The 27,965-nt window shown below is 43.7% G+C and overlaps 1 protein-coding gene and 1 pseudogene across 1 annotated transcript; one reads left to right on the forward strand and one right to left on the reverse strand.

The window, feature by feature from the left end:
* On the forward strand, positions 1-5,924 carry LOC109876235 (39S ribosomal protein L45, mitochondrial-like; annotated as a pseudogene).
* On the reverse strand, positions 5,847-27,797 carry LOC109875380 (probable G-protein coupled receptor 158). The gene is made up of 12 exons (XM_031830417.1): positions 27,254-27,797; positions 26,009-27,111; positions 24,836-24,944; positions 18,516-18,600; positions 17,986-18,212; positions 16,138-16,206; positions 15,074-15,183; positions 14,618-14,856; positions 14,124-14,262; positions 13,467-13,569; positions 11,848-11,997; positions 5,847-11,426 (listed from the first exon to the last, which is right to left on the reverse strand). Exons 2-12 carry the CDS (start codon positions 26,938-26,940, stop codon positions 7,338-7,340), a joined length of 6,252 nt encoding a protein of 2,083 aa, XP_031686277.1. The 5' UTR covers positions 26,941-27,111; positions 27,254-27,797; the 3' UTR covers positions 5,847-7,337.
* Positions 27,798-27,965: the final 168 nt, after the last annotated feature.

Below are 27,965 nucleotides of genomic sequence, written 5' to 3' on the forward strand. Positions count from 1 at the left end.
TAGAGAATTTTGATTACATTAGCTATAAATGACACATAATTCGTTGAAATATTGACTGCTCAGCCCCAGAAAATGCCACGGAAAGCTGTAGGTTTATAATCAGCAGTGGCTAGCTAAGTTAACCTAGCTCAACCCAGCAAGCAGATCTTTCTGGAAGGCAACTCAACTGAGTTTTAAACCAGTTTAACTACCTAGCTAGTCTATACTCATTAATCAATCACCGTAGCCAACCTAAAATACATGTAACTTAATAAGATGTCATAATTGCATTTTATAACAGTTTACTTCAGTCTCTTTGACTAGCATTTTTGTATTTATCTCCCAAACCAAGTTGTTTGTTCAATTAAATGAATAAACGAAAATTTACTCGAATGTACCATCATATTATGATATCAACCATACAATAATAACGATGTGCAAATCTCTAATCTCCATGAATTGCAAACCACATTAACAAATTCTGCTATAACCTTTATGCATAGACTGGTACTCCATGATTTCTTATCTAATCCACCTGCGTTTCCCTCATGCAGAATGCAGAGGCTTCGCTGGAGGTACGGTATCCCCTGCCCTTTGTTGTCCCGATAAGGACCAAGAAGCGCTACCCCCGCAGTGGGGATAAAAGGAAAGGCAGCAGCGTCGGCAGATCAGGAGGCCAAAGCCAGAGTGGCAGGAGTACATGGAGAGAGACATCAACATCGCCTGCACTGGTACAGACCTGTTTATGTGCGTATACACTTTTCAAAATGTCAGACAGTCTGACACTACTGCTGATTACTGCATATCATCAGTAGTGTAAGACTGACAGCCATTTTGAGAAGATATGTTGTAGACTTGTTCTCAAAGCGAGCTAGACCGGTACAGTATCAGCCATATGCATTATGGTTATCTTAAAGTTCAAACCTTCCGTTTGTTGTACACAGAATCAAAGTTAAGAGGGTTGCCACTGTTACAATGAAGCTTATAATATACGTAGTCACAATAACCAATATCTCTCTCCTTTCCACTACCACAGCGGGAGTGTTTGACCCGTATATCCCCCCAGAAGGTGATGCTCGTCTCTCCAGTCTGTCAAAAGAGGGCCTGAAACAGCGCACAGAACAGATCAGCTAGCCTCCCAGCTAGCGTAAGACAGTCTTCCTGGGTCACACTCTAACATTTATATTTTTGTAGGATATTGAGCGTTCGTTCCTTATCTTTCACACACACTCAAATACTCCCAGCTAGCAAAGACTGTCTGTCATGTACTTGTTAGATATTCTTACTCTCCATTAGACTTAGACTGAGTACCTATTTCTCTCTTATATTGCATTAACGTCTTTGGCGTTGAAACAAACCCGGTCACACTTTAAACAAACTTATAAAGATTTTATAGTCCATTCATGAAAGCCTTGTAAAGGGTTTATGAAGGCTTAAAAGTTGTAGTTCGTTTAAAGTGGGAACACCAAACCTTCTCTCCACTGCAGGATACGCAAGATCAAAGAGCATGACGCTGAGTTCACCACAAAGGCGTTCCCAGTGAAAGCTCAGGAGATCTTCATTGACGCGCACAACGCTCTCACACAGTAAGAGATACACTCACTCTCATATGACCCAAATCAACTGCTCCCTATCCTGCTTACACTCTTGGCTACCAGGCAAAGATGATCTGTGAAAGGGGTGTGTGGTGTCCCAAGTTATTCCAGTGAGGCATTTCTAATGGAAGTGAGATAGTGACTCACTGGTCATAATGGATATATTCCTTTCACTGATATAGCTTGCTGTGAAAGTCTGTTTAGGCTAATCTTGTTTGTCAATCTGAACTACCTGATTTGGCCTAGTTTTTCGGCTTGGTCATTAAGAAAATGCAGCGGGGGGGTTAATGTGGGTGTCTTTTGTGTGTTCGCACATGGTAAGTGTTTGTACATTCACTCTGCCAAAACAGTACACAGTTAGTCACTCGGCCTTCTAGATTGAAACAGATTGAAACAGTCTAACCAGGTCTTGTCTTGAAGTCACCTAGGCTAGCTAGTGCTAGCCAACTTCTTTTGCCAATTAGCTTCAGCTGACTAGTGTGTCCGTGGCGAAATTGGTTTGACATTGGATAGCCTATCTCTGGGGCTAGTTAGGGACCGTCAATAAATGACACAATGTAAAGGGGACAATATTTTCATATTGCGCATCTTTTAGATGTCTCAAATGCTTTTAATATTTGTAAATCAATTTCTACAATTTATAGTTTGTTATTTAAATAAGGAGCTATGGACATTTAAAATATTGTCCCATGTACATTGCATTCGGAAAGTATTCAGACCCCTTTACCTTTTCCACATTTTGTTACATTACAGCCTTATTCTTAAATTGATTATATATATATTTTTTCTCATCAATCTACATACAATACCCCATAACAACAAAGTCAAAACGTTAAAAAAATTATAATAATTGAAATTGAGCTCAGATGCATCCTGTTTCCATTGATCATCCTTGCGATGTTTCTACAACTTGATTGGAGTTCACCTGTGGTAAATTCCATTGATTGGATATGATTTGGAAAGGCACACACCTGTCTATATAAGGTCCCACAATTGACAGTGTATATCAGAGCAAAAACCATGCCATGAAGTCGAAGGAATTGTCTGTAGAGCTCCCGAGACCGGATTGTGTCCAGGCACAGACCTGGGAAAGGTACCAAAAAATGTCTGCAGCATTGAAGATCCCTAAGAACACAGTGGACTCCATCATTCTTAAATGGAAGAAGTTTGGAACCACCAAGATTATTCCTAGAGCTAGCCTCCTGGTCAAACTGAGTAATCGGGGGAGAAGGGCGTTGGTCAGGGAGGTGATCAAGAACCTGAAGGTCACTCTGACAGAGCTCCAGAGTTCCTCTGTGGAGCTGGGAGAACCTTCCAGAAGGACAACCATCTCTGCAGCACTCGACCAATCAGGCCTTTATGGTAGAGTGGCCAGACGGAAGCCACTCCTCAGTAAAAGGCACATGACAGCCCGCTTGGAGTTTGCCTGAAGGACTCTCAGACCATGAGAAACAAGACTCTCGGGTCTGATGAAACCAAGATTGAACTCTTTGGCACAAGCGTCACATCTAGAGGAAACCTGGCCCCATCCCTACGGTGAAGCATGGTGGTGGCAGCATGCTGTGGGGTTGTTTTTCAGCTGCAGGGACTGGGAGACAAGTCAAGATAGAGGGAAAGATGAACGGGGAAAGTACAGATATCCTTGATGAAAACCTTCTCCAGAGCATTCAGGACCTCAGACTGGAGCGAAGGTTCACCTTCCAATAGGACAAGGACCCTAAGCACACAGCCAAGACAGCGCAGGAGTGGCTTCGGGACAAGTCTCTGAATGTCCTTGAGTGGCCCAGCCAGAGCCCGGACTTGAACCCGATCAAACATCTCTGGAGAGACCTAAAAATAGCTGTGCAGTGATGCTCCCCATCCAACCTGACAGGGCTTGAGAGGATCTGCAGAGAAGAATGGGAGAAAGTCCCCAAATACAGGATTGCCAAGCTTGTAGCGTCATACCCAAGAAGACTCCAGGCTGTAATCACTGCCAAAGTTGCTTCAACTGAGTAAAGGGTCTGAATACTTATGTAAATGTGATATTTCAGGTTTTTATTTTTTATACACTTGCAAAAACTTCTGAACCTGTTTTTGCTTTGTCATTGTGAGGTATTGTGTGTAGATTGAGGGGGAAGAAACAATTTAATCAATTTTAGAATAAGGCTGTATCTAACGTAGCAAAATGTTGAAAAAGTCAAGTCTGAATGTACTGTACAGTGTGTATTTTACCGATGGTCCCTAACTAGCTCCATAGGTATATTGAATGTCAAACCAAATTGACTATGGGCATTAAAATCTGGTTGTGTGCAGCTGCGCTCAAAATGGATGATTACTTGGGTGCTGCCAGCTTTGGGTATGTGGGCAGGTTTGAAATAAACACAACCCAAGGAAAACTGTTACAGTACCCTTTATTCCGTGATATACCATTTTTTGCTATCTCGCAAATCTCAGTTTTGGTCGAGACGACTTATTTTATGACCGAAATAATCCTATTTACACTTTAGTAAATTTTGACACCAGAATAAATGTTTTTGGCTCATCGCTGCCACAGGTCGCTATCAAATCAAGATGTTGCTTTTTGGGGGCAGTCGCTCTTTTAAGCGTATCACTCCCTTGTGACAGAAAGATGTTAACCTGTAAATTCTCCCTCCTTCAGGCAGTTGTCACCATCACCAGTACACTTTCTTTAACTGTTAGCCTGTGTGTTGTATAAACAGGTATTTATTTCATCATGTATATTTATACTCAGTTCTATTTGCACTGATACAATCCCAGTGTTATCATGATGTTATAAAAATGGCTGCTTCTGCTGCAAATAGTGTGTTTGTGTGGTTGCACTTTAGTGTTGGGCGGTATATGGATTGTCATACCGTTTCTGTATCATACTGTGGTATGCAAGTGCACACATGTGGCTCTGTTTTTTAAATGCTCAAAACAATTTAGGCAACCGGGCTCTTGATCCAGGAGGGAATTGAATATCCCTGCTGTAAGCGAGACGCTTGATCTTGACGACATCTAGCCAGTTAGCAAACCAAATTCATAGCTGCAGCCCTGAATTGGATATAATTTATTTGACATTTCTTAGTTATAAGTAGTGGACTAGCACATACCGACCTCACGTGGTCTCTATTGCCCAAGCCTATTGTACTTAATTTTACGGTACAGAAATAACCAGGTATTTTACTAAGAAATAGTATGATAAAATGTTAATTATACTTGTAACCTATAAGTTACTTGTCTTTGTCTTTGGGATGCTCTTTTAGCTTAGATGGCATTAGCTCACTGTCTGTCCATCCTGTGCAGGAGATGGTGAGGGGGAACCGCTACAAGACGCTGCGGTGGCATTTCCGGACCCCTGAATCTGTCCCACTCATGGCTACATCATTGTGTCACCGTAATCCTCTAAGGGTTGTGTTACCTGAATTAACATCATTCCTAAATTGTTAACCTGTCTGTTCTGGGGGTTAGACCTTGGCCGTCTACGACCGCTTCGGCAGACTAATGATGGGGAGCGAAGAGGAGCCCAGGGATGTGCTGGAGTACCTGGTTCTGGAGAGGCACCTTGTCAACCATTACGGCATGTGGAGGTTACATGGCAAGATAGAACCAGCCTGGGCCCCGGTGAAGGAACCCATCGTCAAGGTGACCATTCATATGAGTCTATGGCAAGTTTTCTGATTAAAGGGCCACTTCACAAATGAATGAGGTTAAAAAGTGCTGATGTGCCCCTTTGACACTGTTTACCAAAGGGTTGATTAGAAAGTTATTAGTGAACTAATGAAATTCCTGAATACATTTTCAGTTCATTACCTGAATGGACTTTAAATGATTTGTAATGTACTGCAACTTATTTACCATATGTGTTTTGTCTCCAGACAGTTTTAGGACTGGCCTTAGATTTCCTCACTCAGTGTTCTTAGTATGGTACACACAAGCTAATATGAGCGCCCATTTGTCTGGTTGTAATTTCTGCTCACTGGCTTTTATTTCCTCCGTTTCAGACTGTTATGATCCTTGGCCCGGAGCTCAAGCCAGGCGAGGAATTCGAGGGGCTCAACTATGAAGTGCCCAAGCCTAAGGCTGTGCAGTGGCACAAATAGACCACAGGTGGGAGCTATAATTCTGGGCCAACAAATACAGACTCAAAATCAACTGTTAAAATTAACATTCCATTTTTTTAAAGAAAACATCATGAAGCTACATTTAGTTTTCTGCCTTTTTATATAAAAATGCACTGTTGTTCGTTACATCTAAAACAATAATAATTCATATTGTCCAGATCTGTACAGATTGTATGGTTTATTTCAATGGTGAATATATTACATGTTAATTTAAAGAATACAAAAATAAAATGTCCCATCTCTTTTTTTCATACCTTTTTGATTTCAGTGAATGTACATTTTATATCTGAATAATCTGTACTTTTCATAGGCAAAACATACAAAAATAACTGAAATCAACAGAAATCACTTTCAACTTGCGTACACAAAGGATGCATTGTGTAATGATGGTGTTTCATTCTACTTAACAAAAAGACAGCAAACCCATTCAAAAAACGCTCACAAAACGAAGTTAGTCCATTGCGAATAACATGATATCACCACCGCACAAACTTTAATTTTCACTGAATGCGGAGATGTGGCCAAGATGGATGGATACATTTGGTAAATAAAGCATGGAAATGGTGAATAAATCAATGACAATGGCCTTATGTACAGTTTTAACAGGACTATACTGGGGTGCAGTTCTTTTTAGGGCAACTGTTTCCAAATTGAGTTGTATGCTTTAAAAAAATAAATGTGAAAAAAGGTTTGGTCTTGCATTCTCCTCAAAGTGTAGATCTACCTTTTTTAAATGTTTAAATATGAATTCATGTATTTATTCTTCTTTAATAAAATTGGTATTGTAAATGATTCAAAAGAACAGATCATAGCTAGTTCTTCACAAGTCAGTATTGAATTAGTATGATTTAAGTTCTCTGTTAAAGTTAGATGTATTATTAATATTAGCTCTGTGTCTGTGGGGACATGATCATGTTGTTGATCCACATTACTGACATTACATTTGATATCCTTGTAGCCACGACTTTGTAATTGACACAATTGACTTTGAAAAAGCACAGATTTATATTACAGCTGGAAAGCTGTCCTTAAATTGTTTGGAATGTGTTTATAGCAGGCAACAAAAGGACATGCATCACCACCATTGTAATCGGTGATTTACAAAAATGCTGGATGTGCTTCCAGGTTAACCTGAAGGAGCACTGGTCTGGTGTAGATTATTTCCCTGTGTGTCTATAAGGAGTTATCGCCAGCTTCGTCAAGCTCAGGCTGTTATTTAAACACATTGTCAACCTTTCACATCCATGGCGATGGGGTTTTAACTGTGTGATACAGAAGAGCCCATTGTCACTTAAACACAGAAAGACCGAAAACAATATACATTTCTAAAAGGGGTCAAAGTGGTAAGAAGAAGAGGGACTGCATCCAGAAGCTTTCTCTGATTGAGAACCTGGGAGGGTAAATGTACCTCTGGTGGGCAGAGCATTTGCAGATCCTGGCCCAGGGGTGTATTGCTTGTGGAGCAGTGTTTTTCTGGGGAGTGTTATGGATGGACAGTCCAGGGGCCTTTGCTACATTCAGGTTTGCAAAGGTCATGTCCGATTCATTACCCCCCCCTGCTATGGGACAGCTTTGCACAGTGACCCAGTCAGTGAATCGGGTGCAACAACCCACTGAGACCATTCTTGTTCTAGCCAGTAATTGATAGTCTTGGCGTTTACAAGTCGGATGGGAAGACGAAGGCTTCAGCAGCACTCTCGGCATCGTCTTCCTCCTCTTCCTCTTCCTCTTCAAGAATGTTTTCAGGCTCCCATGTAAAAACGTCAGAGTTATTGTCGTGTTCTGTGATGGATGACGGGGATGATGGTGATTTGGTCCCTTCCATCTCCCAAGGGCACATAGCATCACGCCGAGCCAGGGGCATATTAGCTTTGGCTGCCTCTGCCGTCTGTGTGCTGCCGGCTACAGGTTCTGCAGCGTCACCCTCTTCCATAGAGAGTGCACCCTGGGTCTCTGTGATGTCCTGTATGCCACTGGCAATCATAGTTTCCTCTTTCTCTGCAGACTTTTCTGGTTCATCAGTTTCCCATGAGCAAACGTCTTCTCGAACACTTTCTTGCTTTTTTATCTTCTCTGGTTCTATAGGATCCCCGGTCTCCCAAGGACAAATGTCTGCCTTGGTGCTGTCCTGGCTTTTAGTCTTTTCTGACTCTTCAGCTGGACCAGTTTCCCATGGACAAATGTCTGCCTTGGTGCTGTCCTGGCTTTTAGTCTTTTCTGACTTTTCAGCTGGACCAGTTTCCCATGGACAAATGTCTGCCTTGGTGCTGTCCTGGCTTTTAGTATTTTCTGACTCTTCAGCTGGACCACTTTCCCATGGACAAATGTCTGCCTTGGTGCTGTCCTGGCTTTTAGTCTTTTCTGACTCTTCAGCTGGGCCAGTTTCCCATGGAAGAATGTCTGCCTTGGTGCTGTCCTGGCCTTTTGTCTTTTCTGACTCTTCAGCTGGACCAGTTTCCCATGGACAAATGTCTGCCTTGGTGCTGTCCTGGCTTTTAGTATTTTCTGACTCTTCAGCTGGACCAGTTTCCCATGGAAGAATGTCTGCCTTGGTGCTGTCCTGGCCTTTTGTCTTTTCTGACTCTTCAGCTGGACCAGTTTCCCATGGACAAATGTCTGCCTTGGTGCTATCCTGGCTTTTAGTATTTTCTGACTCTTCAGATGGACCAGTTTCCCATGGACAAATGTCTGCCTTGGTGCTGTCCTGGCTTTTAGTCTTTTCTGACTCTTCAGTTGGACCAGTTTCCCATGGACAAATGTCTGCCTTGGTGCTGTCCTTGCTTTTAGTATTTTCTGACTCTTCAGTTGGACCAGTTTCCCATGGAAGAATGTCTGCCTTGGTGCTGTCCTGGCCTTTAGTCTTTTCTGACTCTTCAGCTGGACCAGTTTCCCATGGACAAACATTTGCCCGAACACCGTCTGGCTTTTTCATATTTTCTGGTTCTTTGGGGACATCAGTGTCCCAAGGACAAATATTAACTCGAACACTATCTCGTCTTTTCTCTTTTTGTGTTTCCTTGGAGATATCTGCTTTAGTACTGTCTTGTCCATTTGTCTTTTCAGTCTCTCCAGTTTCCCAAGGACAAACATCAACTTTGACACCCTCTTTCTCCTCTGTCATTTTTGGATCCTCAGTTTCCCATGGACCAATCTCCGTTTGAGTGCCATCTCGTCTTTTTGTCTTGTCTGGCTCATCAGTTGCCCCTGTTTCCCAAGGACAAACATCTGCCAGAGCGCTGTCTGGTCTTTTAGTCTTTCCTATTTCTATGGAGACAATAGCCGGAGTGCTTTCTTGCTGCTCTGGTTTCTCAGTCTCCCAAGGACAAATATTTACTTGAACGCTGTCAGTCTTTTTTGGATCAGCTTGAGTTCTGCCTTGGGTTTCCCAAGGACAAACATTTGTACAAGGGCTGTCTTTTCCTTCTGTCTCTTCTTGGTCTCCAATGTCCCATGGACAAATATTGGTTTTTGCAACAGTGGTCTCCTGGGAAAATGATCCTTTGGTGATCTTTATGGCTATGGGTGGCATTGGACTCTCCTCCTTTTCCCAAGGACAAAGTACTGTCAAGTCTTTCGGTGGGTCAGGGAATTCCCATGGACATGCTTTTGCTATGGGGACACTTCGTTTTTCAGGGGCAGATTTAGGTTGCTCTGTGCTTTTTGTTTGTACATCTTGCTTCCCAATGCTTGGCATGTCCGTTGATTTCCAAGGACAGACATTCTCCCGTACACCGTCTTGGGATTTTGGGGTCTCTTCAGATTCCCATGGACAGACATTTGCATGTATTGTCTCCTGACATTTTGGTGGCGCCTTATGCAATCCCTTGTTCTCCTGTGGATGAACATTTTCATAAATAATCGCCACCTTTACTTTTTCAGGGAAGGAATCCCCCACATCCCAAGGGCAGACATCAACCCGTACACTCTCTTGGGGTTTTAGGCCTTGAGAAATCTGTGGGGTTTCATCGGTTTCCCAAGGACATACGTCTGTTGGTTTCTTGTTCAGACCCTCTGATTTCTTCTCAGACTGGTTGGACGCTGAAGTAATTGGGATGGCGGGAACAATAGCTTCCGAAGGGCATACTTCTCCCCGGATACTCTCCCGTCTTTTCAATACTTCTTCTGATTCCCAAGGACATACACTGACACGTGCAGGTGCTTTTGGATCCTCCTCTGGTTCCTCCACCTCCCATGGGCAGATGTCTGCTATGATGCTTTGTTGTCTCTGTGGGGCTTGCTGGGAGGAAGCAGGAACATCCCATGGGCTAATATCTGATCGGGCAACACTCAGAGCAGGCCTAATTTGGCAACCCCTTCTGTGAGTGGAAGGAGTCTTAGCTGTGCTATGTGCAGTGTTTTTGCTTGATATGAACACGTTTTCATACATACTGTCCTTTTGCATGTCCTCTGACTCCCAAGGATAGACAGTGGACTGTACAACCACTATTCTCCTAGGACTTCTTTCAGAGGAATCACTTGAGGACAGTCTTATTGCAGCCTGTTTCACGAGGGCAGGTTTCACATCTACTGTTGTCATACTTCTTTTTTGCTGTGTCCTTTTGTCTATGCTTGAAACATTATATTTCTTCTCCAAGTTTGAAACACTTTGTGATTTCACTTCTGCGCTTGAAATGCTTGGAGTTTTTAATTTTAATGCTGCGATAACGGCGATGGTGGCTACACTCCCCTGGCTTTTTTGTAATAATGAGTCCAGTTTCTTAACCGTATCTCCTGCTGTCTCCTTTTTGTCTTTTTCCTTGATGCTTGTATCCACAGATCCTACAAAAGATTTTACAGAGAGCCATTTCTGGGTGGAAGTGCGGAAGGAGAAGACCCGCGTGTTCTTTGGGGACCCAGGTACACTAGCGGAGATGGGAGCCTGGGGTCTCGGGGACTCACATTCTGCCTCTCCGCCTTGTGAATCCCCAGCAGGACTTTCTGGTAAATGGTCCCAGGGGCAAATATGTTTTAGTATTGGTGATGATAAACCCTCTGGGCTCTCTGGTTCTTCCTCAGAGGGAGCAAAGGTAACGTGTGGCTGGTTCTTGTTGGCAGGGCGTTCCTCCGCAAGCTCCCAGGGACACACTTCGGCCTTGTCATAGGACTGGGATTGCACAAGGGCACTTGAGGTCTGGTCCTTGATAGCGACATCCTGTTGGGACTGCCCTTGCTCGCCTTCGGTATCTCTGCCTACCCGAGAGGTGTCTTCCAGACTGTGGGTTTTACTGGGCGCTAAACTCAGTGACTTGTGTAGCTTGGTAGGTCCAGGAAGCAGGAGATTGTTATCGACTGTAAGGTTTTGGGCACTGGCCGACTTATAGACCAATGGTGCCATATACAACGAGTCTGTCTCAGAGCGCTGTGAGCATCTCTTAGCTAGAGTCGCCCTTAACATGGAGTCGTGCAAGGAGGGGTCTTTATCGGTTACATAGTCATAGTCACTTTGAGATTTACGCAGCACTGGTGAAGGCTGCTTTACTGGTTGATCTTTGTAATTTACGCTAAAAGTATCTGACGCTCTCTTACTGGACTCGGCGTGCGTAACATCCCTGCTGCCCAAGTTGACCTCTTTGCCATCACGGCTACACTGTCGGCTCATGGACTCTGGGATCTCAGTGATACGCTTTATGATGGACCGGCCCAGCCCGCGCCGAGAGCTGCGCTTCTTCTGCAGGTGGGGATTGTTTGCTGTCATCTTCTTGGTCTTGTGGACCTCCAATTGACCATACAATTTCTTCAGCTCATCCTGGTTTCAGGTGAAAAGGAAGAGAGAAGGAAGGATAAAGGGAATTAGGGAGGGTATTGGTATGAGTGAGCAGAGGGGAAAACCATAGGGAACAGTTAGTTGGGGAAGAGTTATTGTTAAGGACAAGGAGAGCATGTTTAGGGAGAAGAAAAGGGGCAGGCGGAGGAGAAAACACAGGTCAGTTCTATGCCAGGCCACAAATTGTGAAATACACACAGGGCTTTCTATGTCTATAATGAAACTTAGAATTGTTTTAAATTAGTATAAAGTGACCCTGCAAATGGTTATAGCAATAATTCAATGTTTATTATTGTTTTATTTTACTAAGGTTTATAAACTATTCATAATTTCTCCCCCTCTTGGCCTAGACAGTGCCTGAATAGAAATGGTCACTTAGTAAGTGTCCAGGAAAGGACTTTACCCGAATGTCATCGGGGTCCAAGCTGTGGTCACTCCAAACTGCTGAGGTAAAACTGCTGTTGAGGTACGAGCCGGATCGCCGCAATTCCACCTCATCCTCATAAACCTCCTCTGCAATCTCCTCTCTCCCCGCCCTCGAAACATGGAGGAACTACAGAACACACACACAATAGTTATTATGTGTCAGATTCAGATTTATACTTATATTGCTTGTGGAAGAAAATTGCCATGTACACTACCGTTCAAAAGTTTGTGGTCACTTAGAAATATCCTTGTTTTTGAAAGAAAAGCAAATTTTTTGTCCATTAAAATAACGTCTAATTGATCAGAAATACAATGTATACATTGTTAATGTTGTAAATGACTATTGTAGCTGGAAACAGCAGATTTATTTTATGGAATATCTACATAGGCGTACAGAGGCCCATTATCAGCAACTATCACTGATGTGTTCTAATGGCACGTTGTGTTAGCTATTCCAAGTTTATACTTTTAAAAGGCTAATTGATCATTCAAAAACCCTTTTGCAATTATGTTAGCACAGCTGAAAACTGTTGTTCTGATTAAAGAAGCAATAAAACTGGTCTTTAGACTAGTTGAGGATCTGGAGCATCAGCATTTGTGGGTTCGATTACAGGCTCAAAATGGCCAGAAACAAAGACCTGAAACTCGTTAGTATATTCTTGTTCTGAGAAATGAAGGCTATTCCATGCAAGAAATTGCCAAGAAACTGAAGATCTCGTACAACGCTGTGTACTACTCCCTTCACACTACAGCGCAAACTGGCTCTACGCAGAATAGAAAGAGGAGTGGGAGGCCCTGGTGCACAACTGAGCAAGATGACAAGTACATTAGAGTGTCTAGTTTGAAAAACAGATGCCTCACAAGTCCTCAACTGGCAGCTTCATTAAATAGTACCCGCAAAACACCAGTTTCAACGTCAACAGTGAAGAGGCGACTCCAGCTGCCAGTTGAGGACTTATGAGGCATCTGTTTCTCAAACTCATGTACTTGTCCTCTTGCTCAGTTGTGCACCGGGGCCTCCCACTCCTCTTTCTATTCTGCTTAGAGCAGTTTACGCTGTTCTGTGAAGGGAGTAATACAGAGCGTTGTACGAGATCTTCCTTTTCTTGTCAATTTCTCACATGGAATAGCCTTCATTTCTCAGAACAAGAATATACTAACGAGTTCCAGGAGAACATTCTTTGTTTCTGGCCATTTTGAGCCTGTAATTGAAACCACAAATGCTGATGCTCCAGATACTCAACTAGTTGAAAACCAGTTTTATTGCTTCTTTAAATCAGGACAACAGTTTTCAGCTGTGCTAACATAATTGCAAAAGGGTTTTCTAATGATCAATTAGCCTTTTAAAATTACAAACTTGGAATAGCTAACACAACGTGCCATTGGAACACAGGAGTGATGGTTGCTGATAATGGGCCTATGTAGATATTCCATAAACAAATCAGCCGTTTCCAGCTACAATAGTCATTTACAACATTAATGTCTACACTGTATTTCTGATTAATTTGATGTTATTTTAATGGGGGAAAAAAGTGATTTTCTTTCAAAAACAAGGACATTTCTAAGACTTCCCCAAACTTTTGAGCGGTAGTGTACCTTGGGTATGAAGAGCAGGGCCAGTGTCACAGTGATAGTGACATGCGTATGGGTGAAGAACAGCAACAGCATCCAGTCAGGATGCAGAGAGGGCATGACAAACCTAAGGAAAATATAGAACACAAAGACATGTCCCTATACAATATGCATTTCTCCTGGTGAATAAACATGTTTTATTCAGTGATGTATATAAACCCTGGATTGCTGATGCTATGTATTGGCCAATGAGAGGCTTTGAAGCCACCGGTCGGCCATATTGGCACTCCCCAGAAGAAGCAGTCCTCCATAGGAATTAAATGTTTCAAAGACAAAATTACATGAATTTAGGTATTTTTTGTTGGAGTGGGCACAGTAACTTTCAAAAAAATTATACTTTAATAAGGAACATGTTTTTTTAAAAGTTTTTTTTAACGTCTAGCTCACATAATATAATTTAAAGTATGCATTGTGTCTGTAATAAAATAAACGTATTGTATAAAAAAACATATAGACATGAATAATAATATTTATCACAATGGTTGGGGAGTGCCGAGATGGAGGTGCGGTGGCTTCAAAACACTGCCCCCTGTCAGTCATCTAGTGTAGGCTTATATACTATAAATAATATTCGTTATCCCGGTTTACTGCCTCTGTTTAGAGGCAGTAAACGCTGGTTACCGTAGCAGGTGGAACATGGAGGATAGCAGCAGCTCGTTGTGTATGGCGATACCTATGTAGCGAGGCTCGTGGAAGGCTGAGGGCACTGGCTTCACAGCACTGCACAGTAAACTGCCCCAGCACAGAAACATCAGCTCGGCTGAGACAAAAAATAGACAGACATAACGTTTATTTTCTTATCATACACAAATAGCGTCAGGCAGTAATGTTGTTTTTATCTGGGTTTTTGAGCTCAAAAATCACGTTTGTAAATGGATTTTTACCCCTGACCTCAATCAGGAATGTGATTTGTAGCTCAGTGTTCTTTTATTTGAAAGAAGTCAGAAAAAGCCAAATCGATAACAGTAGCATTTACTGGATTTTTGGTTTTGGTCAAGAGGTCGACACAAGAATGCTCGTGTGCTGGAGTTTCTCTTTTCAATATAGATTTTTTTTCTCTGTATCACCTGGAAAACACAAACAACCCTCTTTTTCAATTAGTGTTATCCACTCACCCACGGCCATCATGTAGTCCCAGCGGTCCAGGTCACAGAGGCTGAAGCCCTGACCATCCGACGTGGTCGATATGATCAGTAACGGAACGTTACGGTCACGGTTCTGTAGAACGCCCGCGGTCCACGCACACAAGAACCAGCTGACGGTCACAACCATAACTCCCAGCAACCTCAGCAGGTGTATGCTGGACATGTAGGGCACTCTCTGGGCTGTGCGCGACAGGAACACCTTGAGAACCCTGTATGTGTGGGAAGTTGACTTGACGTTACTCATTCCACAGAGAGATACATATACAGACAATTTTTGACACATTTTGAATTACATTACAGCATACAAACTGATCTGAGTTCAGATCTCACAACATATTGTTAGACCTGACTATGATGAGGGGATACACATGAGGTGATACTGACGATACGTGAAATGTAGTAGTGAGAGAGTGCAGTAGTACAGACCTATATATCTTCAGTGTTACTGTTCCATAGACTATGGCAAAGCCCAGAAGTCGCACCCAGCGAAGCAGGATGCATCGGAAGGTGCTGGGCTTGAAGTACAGGATGAAAACCTGAGGGGGAGAGATAGAGAGAGGTATTAGCAGATGTTCTATCACGCGAAATCACTCCCTATGAGCTTAGTTTACCTTGTCTTTGTAGTTACAATAGGCAACAGGCTTTGTGGATAACAAATCATACAGAAGCATAATTGATTATAATGTGTTCAAATTGAACATTTCTACCTACCTCGAGGGGAGACACACGATGCACTTAGTAATCACAACTGTATACAACAGTACAGAACGTATACAGAAATGAGCAGTGTACATGACTGTGTGTGTACATGAGTGTAATTGTATGTGTGCTCTAGGTCGGTGACCGCGGCAAAAGTAGATCAAATGGCTGGAGGGCTAAAGGGGGCGGTGTGTGACCACCCCAGGTGATGCCCTACAGAGATGAGAGAGTTTGTCCCTCAGTTGCCCTTTTGTCTGGGCCAATGCGCCACAGCTACAGCAGACTGAAAGGAATTTCACCTTTGTATCTGCCTTTTAGCGTCCGAATCCCCCATAGGTGTTTCTTTAGTGCATCTGTGTTAACGTAGTGAAGTAGGAATACAGCAAAGCTCCTCCGATTTGAACGGAGGAAGGGAACACATTAATATGTGTATATCGCACATATGTAACTCAACCTTGTGTTCTAGCGAGCGAAGTAATATGATCCATGACTTACAAGGGCATGCCCCCATCACTTACCATTGGCTTGAACGGGATACTTTGATCAGTGATTCAGGCTAGATACATGTATGAGTGAGTCTTGCAACGACTACTTCATTGAGATAATGAATCACACAAGTGATCGATAATCTATTGCCGGCCATTGAGTAATGCAACGAATACATTGGTTGCGTCCCAGATGGCACCCTATTCCCTATATAGTGCACTACTTTTGACTAGGGTCTATACGGGTGCCATTTGGGATGCAACCTTCCCCTCCCTCCCCTCACTCGCTCATATACTCTCACTCACCGGGAAGTACAGGAGCAGAGAGCCAAACAGGATGGTCTCTAACAGCAGGAGACCTGATGCCCGGATTCTCTATAGGTGAGATAGACAGAGAGAAGGGGGAGAGGTGAGATGGAGGGAGGGAAGAGAGGAGGGATGGATGTGGGAGAGAGGGAAGGTGAGGGCGAGGGAAAGGGTGAGGGAGGGCAGAGAAGATGGAAGGTAGAGGTCGATGGAGAGAAGGATGCGGGTGATGAGGCAGAGAGAGGGAAAGGGTGGATGAGGGAGAGAGAGGTGGAAGGGGAGATGGAAAGTGAGGGGAGGGGGAGAGAGAGGAATTGAGGAAACATGATTGGTTCAGTATGATGTGCTTATCTTACAGTGCTTTGATTTCTGATGTCTCTGTGGACCATCGCTGCTCCGTGTTTAACCATTTAACTCTAGATGTATGCAGAGACTAGATCCATGGAGCACTATCTTGTAGAGGAAGAATGGCCAGGGGGAGGTACAATTATACTAATGCCCCTGCTGTAATGCGATAACACATGAAGATATACAGGTAACTGCCAAAATAAAGGAAAAACTTGAGCAAAGGAGAGGTACAAAGTATTTGAAAGCAGGTTCTTCCACACAGGTGTGGTTTCTGAGTTAATTAAGCAATTAAAATGGGCATTTCCATCATGCTTGTATAAACATGCCCAGTTGGCCATTAATTTGGCATCCATGGCTAGAAGAGATCTCAGTGACTTTGAAAGAGGGGGCTCAAAGGAGTATAGGGGGTTTAAAGTGTGTGTGTGTCTCAGTCACCAGATCTCCACCCAATTGAACACTTATGGGAGATTATGGAGTGGCGCCTGAGACAGCGTTTTCCATCAACAAAACACCAAATTATGGAATTTCTCGCGGAAGAATGGTGTCGCATCCCTCCAATAGGGTTCCAGACACTTGTAGAATCTATACCAAGGTGGATGGAAGCTGTTCTGGCGGCTCGTGGTGGCCCAACGCCCTATTAAAGACAACTTATGTTGGAGTTTTCTTTATTTTGTCAGTTACCTGTATGTTGGCCATACTGTATGCATACATCTGATATCGGATAAATGTATTAATTCATAAGCTGTCACATAGAACATGGCTTAAGATATTCAATTCATGTTGACACTCAGGGCTCATATTCAGGAGTCTTAGAGTAGTGCTGATACAGGATCAGTTTGGTCTCATAGGTCATAATGAATAATATTATATGGACAGGGAGGACTTGATCCTAGATCAGCACTCCTACTTTGAGACGCTTTTTAAATTCAAGCACAGAGCCCAGAGTTAGGTATTTCCATATTTCTTATCTAGAGTGACAACGACTATGATGAGTAATGACAGAAGACGTCAAGATGACTAGATTACCTGTGATAGAGCCACAGAGCAGAGTTTCAGCATATGCTATATACAAGGAAGCAATATTCTAGCACTGACAGTGTTTCAAAAGAATGAGGGAACAACTTAATTGTTAGTTTTAACAGAGCTTGATATCAATTTCCTTGTAAGTATAGACTAAAGTAGCACTGCGAATAAACTTTGAAACTTGAAGATTAGTGAGAACTTCATGATGAAACCGCACAGTTAACCATCAATGATGGCTTGTTGTAGAAGTTGCCCTTAACCACAGATCTAGAATCATATGACTCTACCATTAACCTTAACTGTTAGAGGAGTTACTCCAGAGGTGTATTCATTAGGCACCACATGGAAGAAAACATACTGCAACAGGGAGGGACTACCTTAACTTGTCCAACAAGAAACACAAATTTCCATTGCTATACATTTTGCTACAGTGTACCCTAATGAATATGACCCTCTCACTCACTAGAACTCACTCACCCTGCTGCGTCTGAACTGGTAGACCACCAGCATGCTGATGAACACCAGCAGCATGAAGAAGCCCTGGACGGCCAGCACCCCGGCTCTGAGGAACCAGTCCTCCTCTACCCAACAGGGGGTGCCGTCCTCGCAGCGCTTGCAGCCCGGCCAACAGGGGAGACAGATGGGCAGGGCCGGGTAACACACGCCACCCCCCTCCCCACCGCTGCCGTTCAGAGCACCACCTTCTGTATTAGACATGCATGGGGATAGAAACAAAGACAGCTGGACAATGACGACAATAAATCTTAAGTATTGTCTTAGAGCTGTTTTTGGCATACAAGTCAAAAGATTACATCACCTTGACCAGGGTCTTATATGAAGTAAAGTTCTTAGACAAATATTGAATAGAAATGTTCTTGATTGTGTATGCATCCCAAATGGCACCCTATTCCCTACATGGTGCACTAGCATATGGGCCCTGGTGAAAAGTAGTGCACTATAAAGGGAATAGGGTGCCATTTGGCATGAAACCTGTGTATCTTCTTTACCGTCCATTGGGGGGCTGTAGTATCCCTCTCTGCAGCGACAGCAGTACTGGCCCAATCTGAATCCCTGGCCTGTGATTGGCTCACACTGGAGGGTAGTAAAAGCAGTGGGGGTTAGAGTTCACATCACAGTACAAGGACAGGGGTGTAAATATCCCCTGAGGCTAGTAGTTTGAGTTTTGATCAATGTCCTAATTGGCTGAAACCTGATTGGCTAGACGGAGTCTACGCACATGATTACCAAGGATGAATAGGGTCTAGGGAATAAAAAAACGATTTAATTAAATGCAAGCAATACTTTTTCGTTGGCATATCTGCATCCATTGCAAAGTTTCCAGCTGTAAACAGCTGTGGATGTCAGAAAAACCAATGCAACCAAGGCATCATCTCTGCTGCTGCTGTAATACCAGCATTTCTGGGTAAAAATGGCCAAAAACACAATGTTCTCTTGTTATGGTAAAAAGGGCTTTGTTGGTATGAATTATTAGTTAGGTGACTATATTGCCTATGCCTGATTGGACTGACATGCTTGGCCGTTCTTGAGTTAATGGAGATGGAGTGTGTTCCATATCTCAGCCAGCCTGGTGTTAGTTTCTCCACCATGATGGTTCCCAGCACAGCAGCATTCAGTCAAGGAAACAGCCATTTGGACGCTCTCCTCTCGCCTCCGTGTTAATCTAAGTTAAAACCTAAATGGATATGTAATGCTTCGCTACCAAGAGCATTATCCCTTTTATACCAGTGAAATCCCATATGCACACACACACACAAACACGCATGCACGTAACACACACACGCCCACACTTAAGTACACGTGCACTCCCACATCAGGTAGTGACAGACCTAATTGCATGCTTAAAATAGCAACGGTCATCAAAATTGTTAAAAGGTTTTTTTAAACTATTCTAATAAATGCATCAGTTGGACAATGGATGAAGATACTCCAAACTTTTTTGAATTTTTATAATCCATGAGATATTGAGTTATAGCACATAAACTATTACAGGGTCTGAGTCACTGGCCTGCTGGGGCTCTCTCATGCCGTCCCTGGAGGGGGTGCGTCACCTGAGTGGGTTGATTCACTGTTGTGGTCATCCTGTCTGGGTTGGCGCCCCCCCCCCTTGGGTTGTGCCGTGGCGGAGATCTTTGTGGGCTATACTCAGCCTTGTCTCAGGATGGTAAGTTGGTGGTTGAAGATATCCCTCTAGTGGTGTGGGGGCTGTGCTTTGGCAAAGTGGGTGGGGTTATATCCTTCCTGTTTGACCCTGTCCGGGGGTGTCCTCGGATGGGGCCACAGTGTCTCCTGACCCCTCCTGTCTCAGCCTCCAGTATTTATGCTGCAGTAGTTTATGTGTCGGGGGGCTGGGGTCAGTTTGTTATATCTGGAGTACTTCTCCTGTCCTATTCGGTGTCCTGTGTGAATCTAAGTGTGCGTTCTCTAATTCTCTCCTTCTCTCTTTCTTTCTCTCTCTCGGAGGACCTGAGCCCTAGGACCATGCCCCAGGACTACCTGACATGATGACTCCTTGCTGTCCCCAGTCCACCTGGCCATGCTGCTGCTCCAGTTTCAACTTCCACCTGACTGTGCTGCTGCTCTAGTTTCAACTGTTCTGCCTTATTATTATTCGACCATGCTGGTCATTTATGAACATTTGAACATCTTGGCCATGTTCTGTTATAATCTCCACCCGGCACAGCCAGAAGAGGACTGGCCACCCCACATAGCCTGGTTCCTCTCTAGGTTTCTTCCTAGGTATTGGCCTTTCTAGGGAGTTTTTCCTAGCCACCGTGCTTCTACACCTGCATTGCTTGCTGTTTGGGGTTTTAGGCTGGGTTTCTGTACAGCACTTTGAGATATCAGCTGATGTACGAAGGGCTATATAAATAAATTTGATTTGAAATTTGATTTGATAAATAAAATCATTTTACTGGCACGGACAAATAATGAATGGAGTTCAGGGATTTTGGTGGGAATGCAGATATTCAATTTATTGTCAAATTTCACTTTTTTTTCTTCTTAGAATGCACTCATATACATTTATTTTTTAAAATGATATGTACCTCATTTGCATAAATACACCAGACATATTTGCATATATGCGTAAATTAACACAAAGAGGAGGAACAGGGCCACAACCACCAGACACTTGCTCGGTCAACCCTACCTGCACTGTCTAGACCGCCTCATTTTTTACTGTTGTTGTCACATTCTCTTGCATAATTCAACAAGTGTGTCAATAGCAGGATACCTTCGCATTAAAAATCAACACGCTTGTCTCTAGATTACACCTACAGTATCTAAACATAATTTACATTGTTTGCGAGATCAGACATATCACTATAATTCAAGTCTTTATTTTCTGAAGTTGGTTTCACTTCAGTGCATCTAATTTGTAAACATTTCAACAGTATTAAAATATATTTACAAAAATAGTGTTTTTGTATACATTTTTATTTTTATTTAAAAAAAGTGTTTTTATTGAATATCCGAAACATAAAATATATTTTCAGTGAAGCCGCTCAACAACTACATCATACCAGTCATCCAACATCCCATTCAGAGCGACACACAGAAGCATCCAGGGTCAATGCCCTGCTCAAGGGCACGTTGACAGATCTCCCACCAGGCCAAAAAACGTGAACCCGAACCCTCCAAGATCCCCCCAAAGTTCCCCAATAGCTGTCCCTCAACCATTCGAAACCCTTCCCACAGTCCCCCAAAGAATAAAAATACAATTCATTCCATTCCCCGCCCCCAAGAATCCCCCAATGCATCAACAACGAAGAGAATGAACTTCAACAACGAAGAGAATGAACTGAAGAGAAAAAAGAAAAAGACAGAAGAAAACAGCAAACAATGCAAAAAATACATAAAAATACACAAAAAGAACAAACAAATGGACAAAGGACATCAAAGACAACAAAGATCATAACTGCAATGCCAACTGTATATGTTTGTGTGCATGTCTGGCACTATTACATGTATGTGTGTGTTCTTGTATGCATTTATTTGAATGAGAGTGTGTGTATATGCATGTGTACAAACACCTGCACAGCGTCAGCCTCAGGCAAACTGGCATTAGTTGTAAAAACACTGCCCCTCAGTGTCATTCAAACATACTTTTCATTATGTTAAAAAAATTGTTTTACTTTTATCTCCCACACAACAACTACACACCCAGTTGTCTCCAATTCCACCTAACAACCCTCAGCTTCCCTCAGCCCATCCCATCCATCTCTGCTGACCACCCTCTTCGGATTTCTACGCAACATATCTTTCAACTATGCTGTGATGTTTAAAGTACATTTTCAATCTATATAATCGAATAGAATCCACAGATTGTGAGTTGAAGATAAATACTTTTACTAAGAGTATTAGTAATTGACTGACACGGTCACTCCAGATCTCCTAACAGTACTATTTATATGGTCAATTTTAGATCCATGCTATGCATTTTCAGCCATTCCTGAACCTGAGACCAGAAACAGGCTGACCAGAAACAGGCTACCTGAGGGCAATACCAAAATAAATGGTCTATTGATTCTGTATCCTCACAACAAAATCTGCAGAGCTTCGATGATTTTATGCCCCAAATATTAAACGTTTTGTTAGTGGCAAGAATTCTATATAATCATTTTAGCTGAAAAGCACGATGTCTTGAATCTTGCGTTGTTTATATATATCAACTCATACACCCTGTACCATGGAATCGGTTCATCAAAAATCTATTCCCAACTATTTTGCAATCTGTATGGCACAGTTGTCAACATCCTGGTCCTCAAATGAAACTGATATACCTTCCTATTTATGCTATTTTTATTCCTCCGCCAGTTTTGACCCTTTATATTGGGTAGACAGACCAGTTCCCTATGTCTATTAAATTATTACTTTTTAAAATTCCACAAAAATGAACACCATCGAAATAAGGTCATCTTTCTTCTCATTTTTCTGATGTACGCGTCGAGACGGTGTGTTAAATCCCTGACGACGCTTTAGCTTTCGTATAGATTCAACAGAAAGACAATGTAGCCCATTGCAGCCATTACCGCGGTGTGTTTGACAGCTCATAACAAACATTTCCACCTTCGTAACGTTAACGGAAAAAACGACAGGCACAAGCAAGAGTATGAAAGAGTCGGAGGATCAAAATGAAAGCAATCAATCTAGCGGAATTTAATTGACGAGGATTTTGCATCCCTCAAACACAAGAAATAGATGCCTGAAAAATACAGATCCTCAGGTGGGCGGGGTATTCTCGTTCCTATTTAAATGGTTAAATATTTGTATGTGCGGTGGATTCAATTGAACGCAGACATGAAGGCAATTTAATTCTCTCAGATGGAGATGGCGTACATGGTAAATCATTAAAAGTCAGCCGGTTGGTAAACCTAGCATGGACCTGCACTTTAAAGCCTCATGATGTACATATCAAGCTCACTCCAGAGGCATATTTGCTCTATGGCTAGACTCACTTACTTAGTGTCTATCTAATGTGGTTCATTGTGTGATTTATTTTTATTGCATTATGTCATTTTGATTGAGAGAGGTGTTTTTTTATTTTGTTTAGTTGACTGTTACATGGATTTAAAATTGAGTTGGTGAGTAATTTGTATGTAACACACACACAAGTGAAAGTGAAAGACACATCTGTTGCCTTTTGAAAAAATCAGATAAAGGTATCAAATCACTTGATTTAAGTGTAGATATATTATATAGTTTAAATACATTATTACATTTTTTTAAAAATGGTTTCAGCATACAAGCCATCTTTTCCCCTTTTTAAAGAGGCCTTAGCCCACAATTAGATATTAATCAATTAATTCCTTTTGTAGGAAATTAAATCATCTCTAATATAACATCCCATTCTACCTGGAAATCAATCTCTCTCTTGTTCCACCTCTGACCTGTCTCTGGATGTTCCATGAGGGGACAGGATGAGACTAGAGAGGGGATGATGCTGATGAGATTGGGATATGGTTGTGCTCCTGTGTTGTTTCTGTCTGTTAGATGAGTGATGGGTGCATGGGGATTGGGGGAAGGATGTCATTCATGGCTGGATTATCATCTTAATCCTGCAGCTCATCCCTCCGCCACCCAGCACAGCTATCTTTTCACAGAAGGGCGGGATGAGAGGGAGAGGATTGTGTCAGAGAGGACAGATGATGATCAAACAAGAGAAGGGGAATAAATTGGGGGGTGAAGGTAAAGGAGGAGATGGAGAGAGAGTAAACCTATTTAAAGCGGTTAGGGTTGATGAGTGTATTTATATGCATCATATGATGTAACAATACCCACTACTTCTACTTAAATGGTGCCTATATGGTGACTTACAAAAGTGTATAGGTTAGGGCTTGGCGTATTGTAGTCGTGTCAAAAACTACAGATTTTAGCACCCAAAGAATAGCCCGCAATTACACAGAACAATGTTGTGTGTAATTGCGGGCTATTCTTTGGGTGATTTAATCAGTAGTTTTGAATAAAATAAACATTTTATGTGGCGTCGGAGCTCCAGTACCCTCAACTCCAATGTAAATCGTGGAGTTGAGCTTAGTCAGTTAGAGATTTTGCAGTCTCTTGTGACAGAGTAGCCCACTCAAGGTTTGGTCCTAGGAGATGTAGGGCTCTATTCAATCAGATCCGCTTTAGCAGACATCCGCTGTTGTTTTGGCATTGTCGGAAGTGGAAGTGCATTAGAGCGGTCACATCCACAAGTGGCTCCTGGCATTATATCTAAAGCAGACGTTGCCATTGAGTGCATGGAGTTGCATTAAGATAATTCCAATGCAGCCTTGTTTACAAGTTCCAAAACTGGAATGTGAGACCTCGGTTAGGGTGATAGAAATCCTCATTATTTCGTTGAATGATTTTCAATTTGAGCGTCATTGTGTATATGTAGCCTACACTTTCTCGTTGGGGGTTTCACCAACAAGGAGAAGTTGTGTTCCCATTCATTTTCAATGAGGGCATGCAGAGAAATGTGTGGGGGATTGTGAGAAGGTGAGCCGCGAGAACCCTGCTAGCAGAGCAGCAGAAAAATGCTCTACTTTATACAAATTTCAAGCAAAGTGAAGCGTTGGAGCAAAGGATTGTCAAGAGGAGGCATTGCCTCTGGTCAACACCCAGTGTAATGCGAGTGGGATGGGTGTGGATTCGTGACAATGATCAAGAGCAGCTGCTGACCGATTTGACAGCTCCAACACTATCACCGGTTAACGCTTGATCTGATTGAATCTAGGCCTTGGTCAGAGATAACAATTTCAACAACAATTTGGAGTTCAATTACTATTTTTCCAGGTCTTAAATGTTTTGAGAAGATCTTTACCTCCATGGTGGTGCGGTTGCACTGGTGTGTGTTGGCAAACCAAGCGTCCCCCGTGTCACACTGGTTCACATCAAGGCCCTGTACGTTTACATCCACACGGATTACACCCCTGGCACAAGAGCGCGCGCACACACACACACACACACACAAAGAGAAACATCCATTTCAGTAAAAGAGAATATCCCGGAAACTAACTGGACACAAACAAATAGCAAATAGCAACATAAACAACAGGACCTTTTATGGGAACAAATATATTATTATTATAATTGAATCATCCATATTCAACAATATCGCCTGAAGCTTGACATTTTCTCTCGATAAACTTCTTTGGCCTTTAAAAGTGACTTACTTTGAAATGTCAGATGGTTTCCAGCAATGGGTAATTCAATCATATCTGCTATTTCAAATGCTTATCAAAGTATCTCCAGTGTGGCTCTCTGGTTTCTACTACACTACTACTGCTACTACTGCTGCTGGTGCTACTACTACTGCTTCTGCTACTGCTGCTGCTACTACTGCTACTACTACTGCTGCTGCTACTACTGCTACTACTACTGCTGCTGCTGCTGCTACTACTACTACTACTACTGCTACTACTGCTGCTGCTGCTACTACTGCTGCTGCTACTGCTGCTGCTGCTGCTACTGCTGCTGCTGCTACTACTACTGCTGCTGCTGCTACTACTACTACTACTACTGCTGCTACTACTGCTACTACTACTGCTGCTACTACTGCTACTACTACTACTGCTGCTGCTGCTGCTACTACTGCTACTACTGCTGCTACTGCTGCTACACCTGCTACACCTGCTACTGCTGCTACTACACCTGCTACTGCTACTACTGGGGCCAGATATTTTGAGAGCCAGGCACTAAACGTGAATTATAGCCTACTGGGGGCAGGAGTAGTGGGTTGGGGCCATCATATGCCTTGATGATGGTACTTAACCTATCTACATCAATTATGTCATCAGTATGAGACACAGAGAGAGACATGGGTTTGTCCAAATGGCACCCTATTCCCTATGTCGTGTGCTACTTATGACCAGGGCCCTCGCCCAACTCGCCCTGGTCAAAAGTAGTGCACTATATAGGGAATAGGGTGACACTTTGTCAAAACCTTTATAAGCAATAGAGTGCCATCTTAGATGCAGCCAGGGCCCTGACTGACCTAAACTCAGGGCTGAGGTCGGGCTTCAGGCCGTAGAAGGAAGTGGATAGGGTGAGCAGCCAGCCCGGCAGGAAGCGGCCGTCCTCACACTCTAGGAATGGCCCATTGGCCCAGCGCACCCCGCTGCGATTGGTCACGTAGCTATCACCCCGCCCCCATTTGGGCGTGTCCAGGGTGCTGAGGTCATTGAGGAGGACTCTTTTAGATAGTGTCGAGGTGGGCTGGTTGGAGGTGGCGGGAAACTTGAAACTGCTGAACCAGGTGTCGTCGGGTGCGGGGGCCGGGAGGTGCAGACTTTCCCATTGGCTAGAGAGGTCCTGGAGGAGGATGTTCTGGTACCTGGGGGGGGCAGGGTTCCGGGAGGCGCGGAGCACAAGCTGGGGGGTGGTGGAGGCTGGGTCGGCGTCAAAGGTGAGGAGGGCCTGCCGGATGAGGGGGTCGGCCTCCAGAAGTGCGCGCACCATGGCGTGGTACCACTCTATGTCCTCCCGCACACTGCTCTCCCGCAGGTCGCTGGCCTGGAAGATCATGTTGAGGAAGTTGGCCGTGTTGGCCAGGGCGTCCATGGACGGTCGGAGGGGGCCATAGAACCCTCGCGGCAGGGGGCCGTTCTGGCCCGTGAGACTGTACGCCCGGTCGCACTCCACTATCCCCAAGACGGAGTAGTCCCCGCTGTAGAGAAAGACCTCTGCCGGCGTCCAGTCCTCCTTTGGGGCTTCCGAGGGGATCGTGACCGACCCTGAGGGATCGGGGCTGTAGGGGGTGCCCGGCTCCCCTGTAGTGCTCACAACAGACGCCGTTGGGTCCTCTGACTCGGCTGTAGTCCCCAATTCAGAAACTATGCTAACCTGTGCTGAAAGGAGGGGTGTGAGCAGCAACAGAAGGAGCCAAACAGGGCCCATTCTCAAATCCACTCTAGTTGGGAGGGCCATATACTAATACTATTTTATAATCTCTAGTTTTGACCTTTTTCAAAATCCTCAAATAAATGTCACATTTTGGCCTAGGCTTGGATAGCCTCATAAGCCTCTTCTCTCATCTCTCTTTACGTCTCTTCTCCCCAGTTGTAGTCATACAGGCAGAGGTGCTCCAGCAGGTGTCTGCTGTAACGACAAGGGCGAGTCAATCATCTGTAGCACTGTCTCAGACACACAAGACACCGTGTTCATTTGTGCCCCATATTCCCACTCTCCTCACACACACACACACACACACACACACACGGATGAAAATCATACTCTCTACCTCCGATGGGAATTGGGGGAATCCAACTGGTGTTCCTGGTTAATCCTGCATGTCGGTGGGAGGGAGAGGGAATTGTTGGGGAAATCCAGTGGCGTTCCCACTCAATCCCACTACCATTCCCAGCATGTCCGCAGTCAATCTGCCTGTCACTCCCATGTTTGTATTCCCGTTTCCCGGCGACGAGTCCCCTGTGAGAGCAGCAGCAGAGCAACGAGAGACAAAACCACCCGAGATTAGAGAGAGAGAGGTGCGCCACACTCCCAGCCCAAAGCAAGCGCTAGCGTGTACGATAGGAGGAGGCAGAGAGGGAGAAGGGGAGGGAGGGAACAGCCCACAATTGAAGGTCTGAGGCAAGGTGGGAGGAGAGTGAGAAAGCAGGTATAGTAGCATGTAGAAGGGGAAAGAAAAAGAGCAGTTTTCCTCCGTCTCTCTTCTGCGCTCCTCCTTCTATCTGCCTGTTACATTTTTTCTCGCTCCACAGCTCCTCTGTAAAGCATCTCTCGCGCTCACTGTCCACTCTCTTTCTCTCTCTCTCTCTCTCTCTGACTGACAGTGTTTACCCCTGCTCCTCAACCTCTACCTCCCCTCTCTCTCTCTGCCCCTCCCTCTCTCTCTTTCTGTGATTCCCCCTCAGTATGCTGCTGGAGATGCTAATGTAACTGTTGTGCCCGTGGAGTGATGAGAGTGCACATCTGTTGGTGGCAGGGACGGC

The sequence above is a fragment of the Oncorhynchus kisutch genome, linkage group LG1 (assembly GCF_002021735.2).
Source record: "Oncorhynchus kisutch isolate 150728-3 linkage group LG1, Okis_V2, whole genome shotgun sequence".
NCBI lineage: Eukaryota > Metazoa > Chordata > Actinopteri > Salmoniformes > Salmonidae > Oncorhynchus > Oncorhynchus kisutch.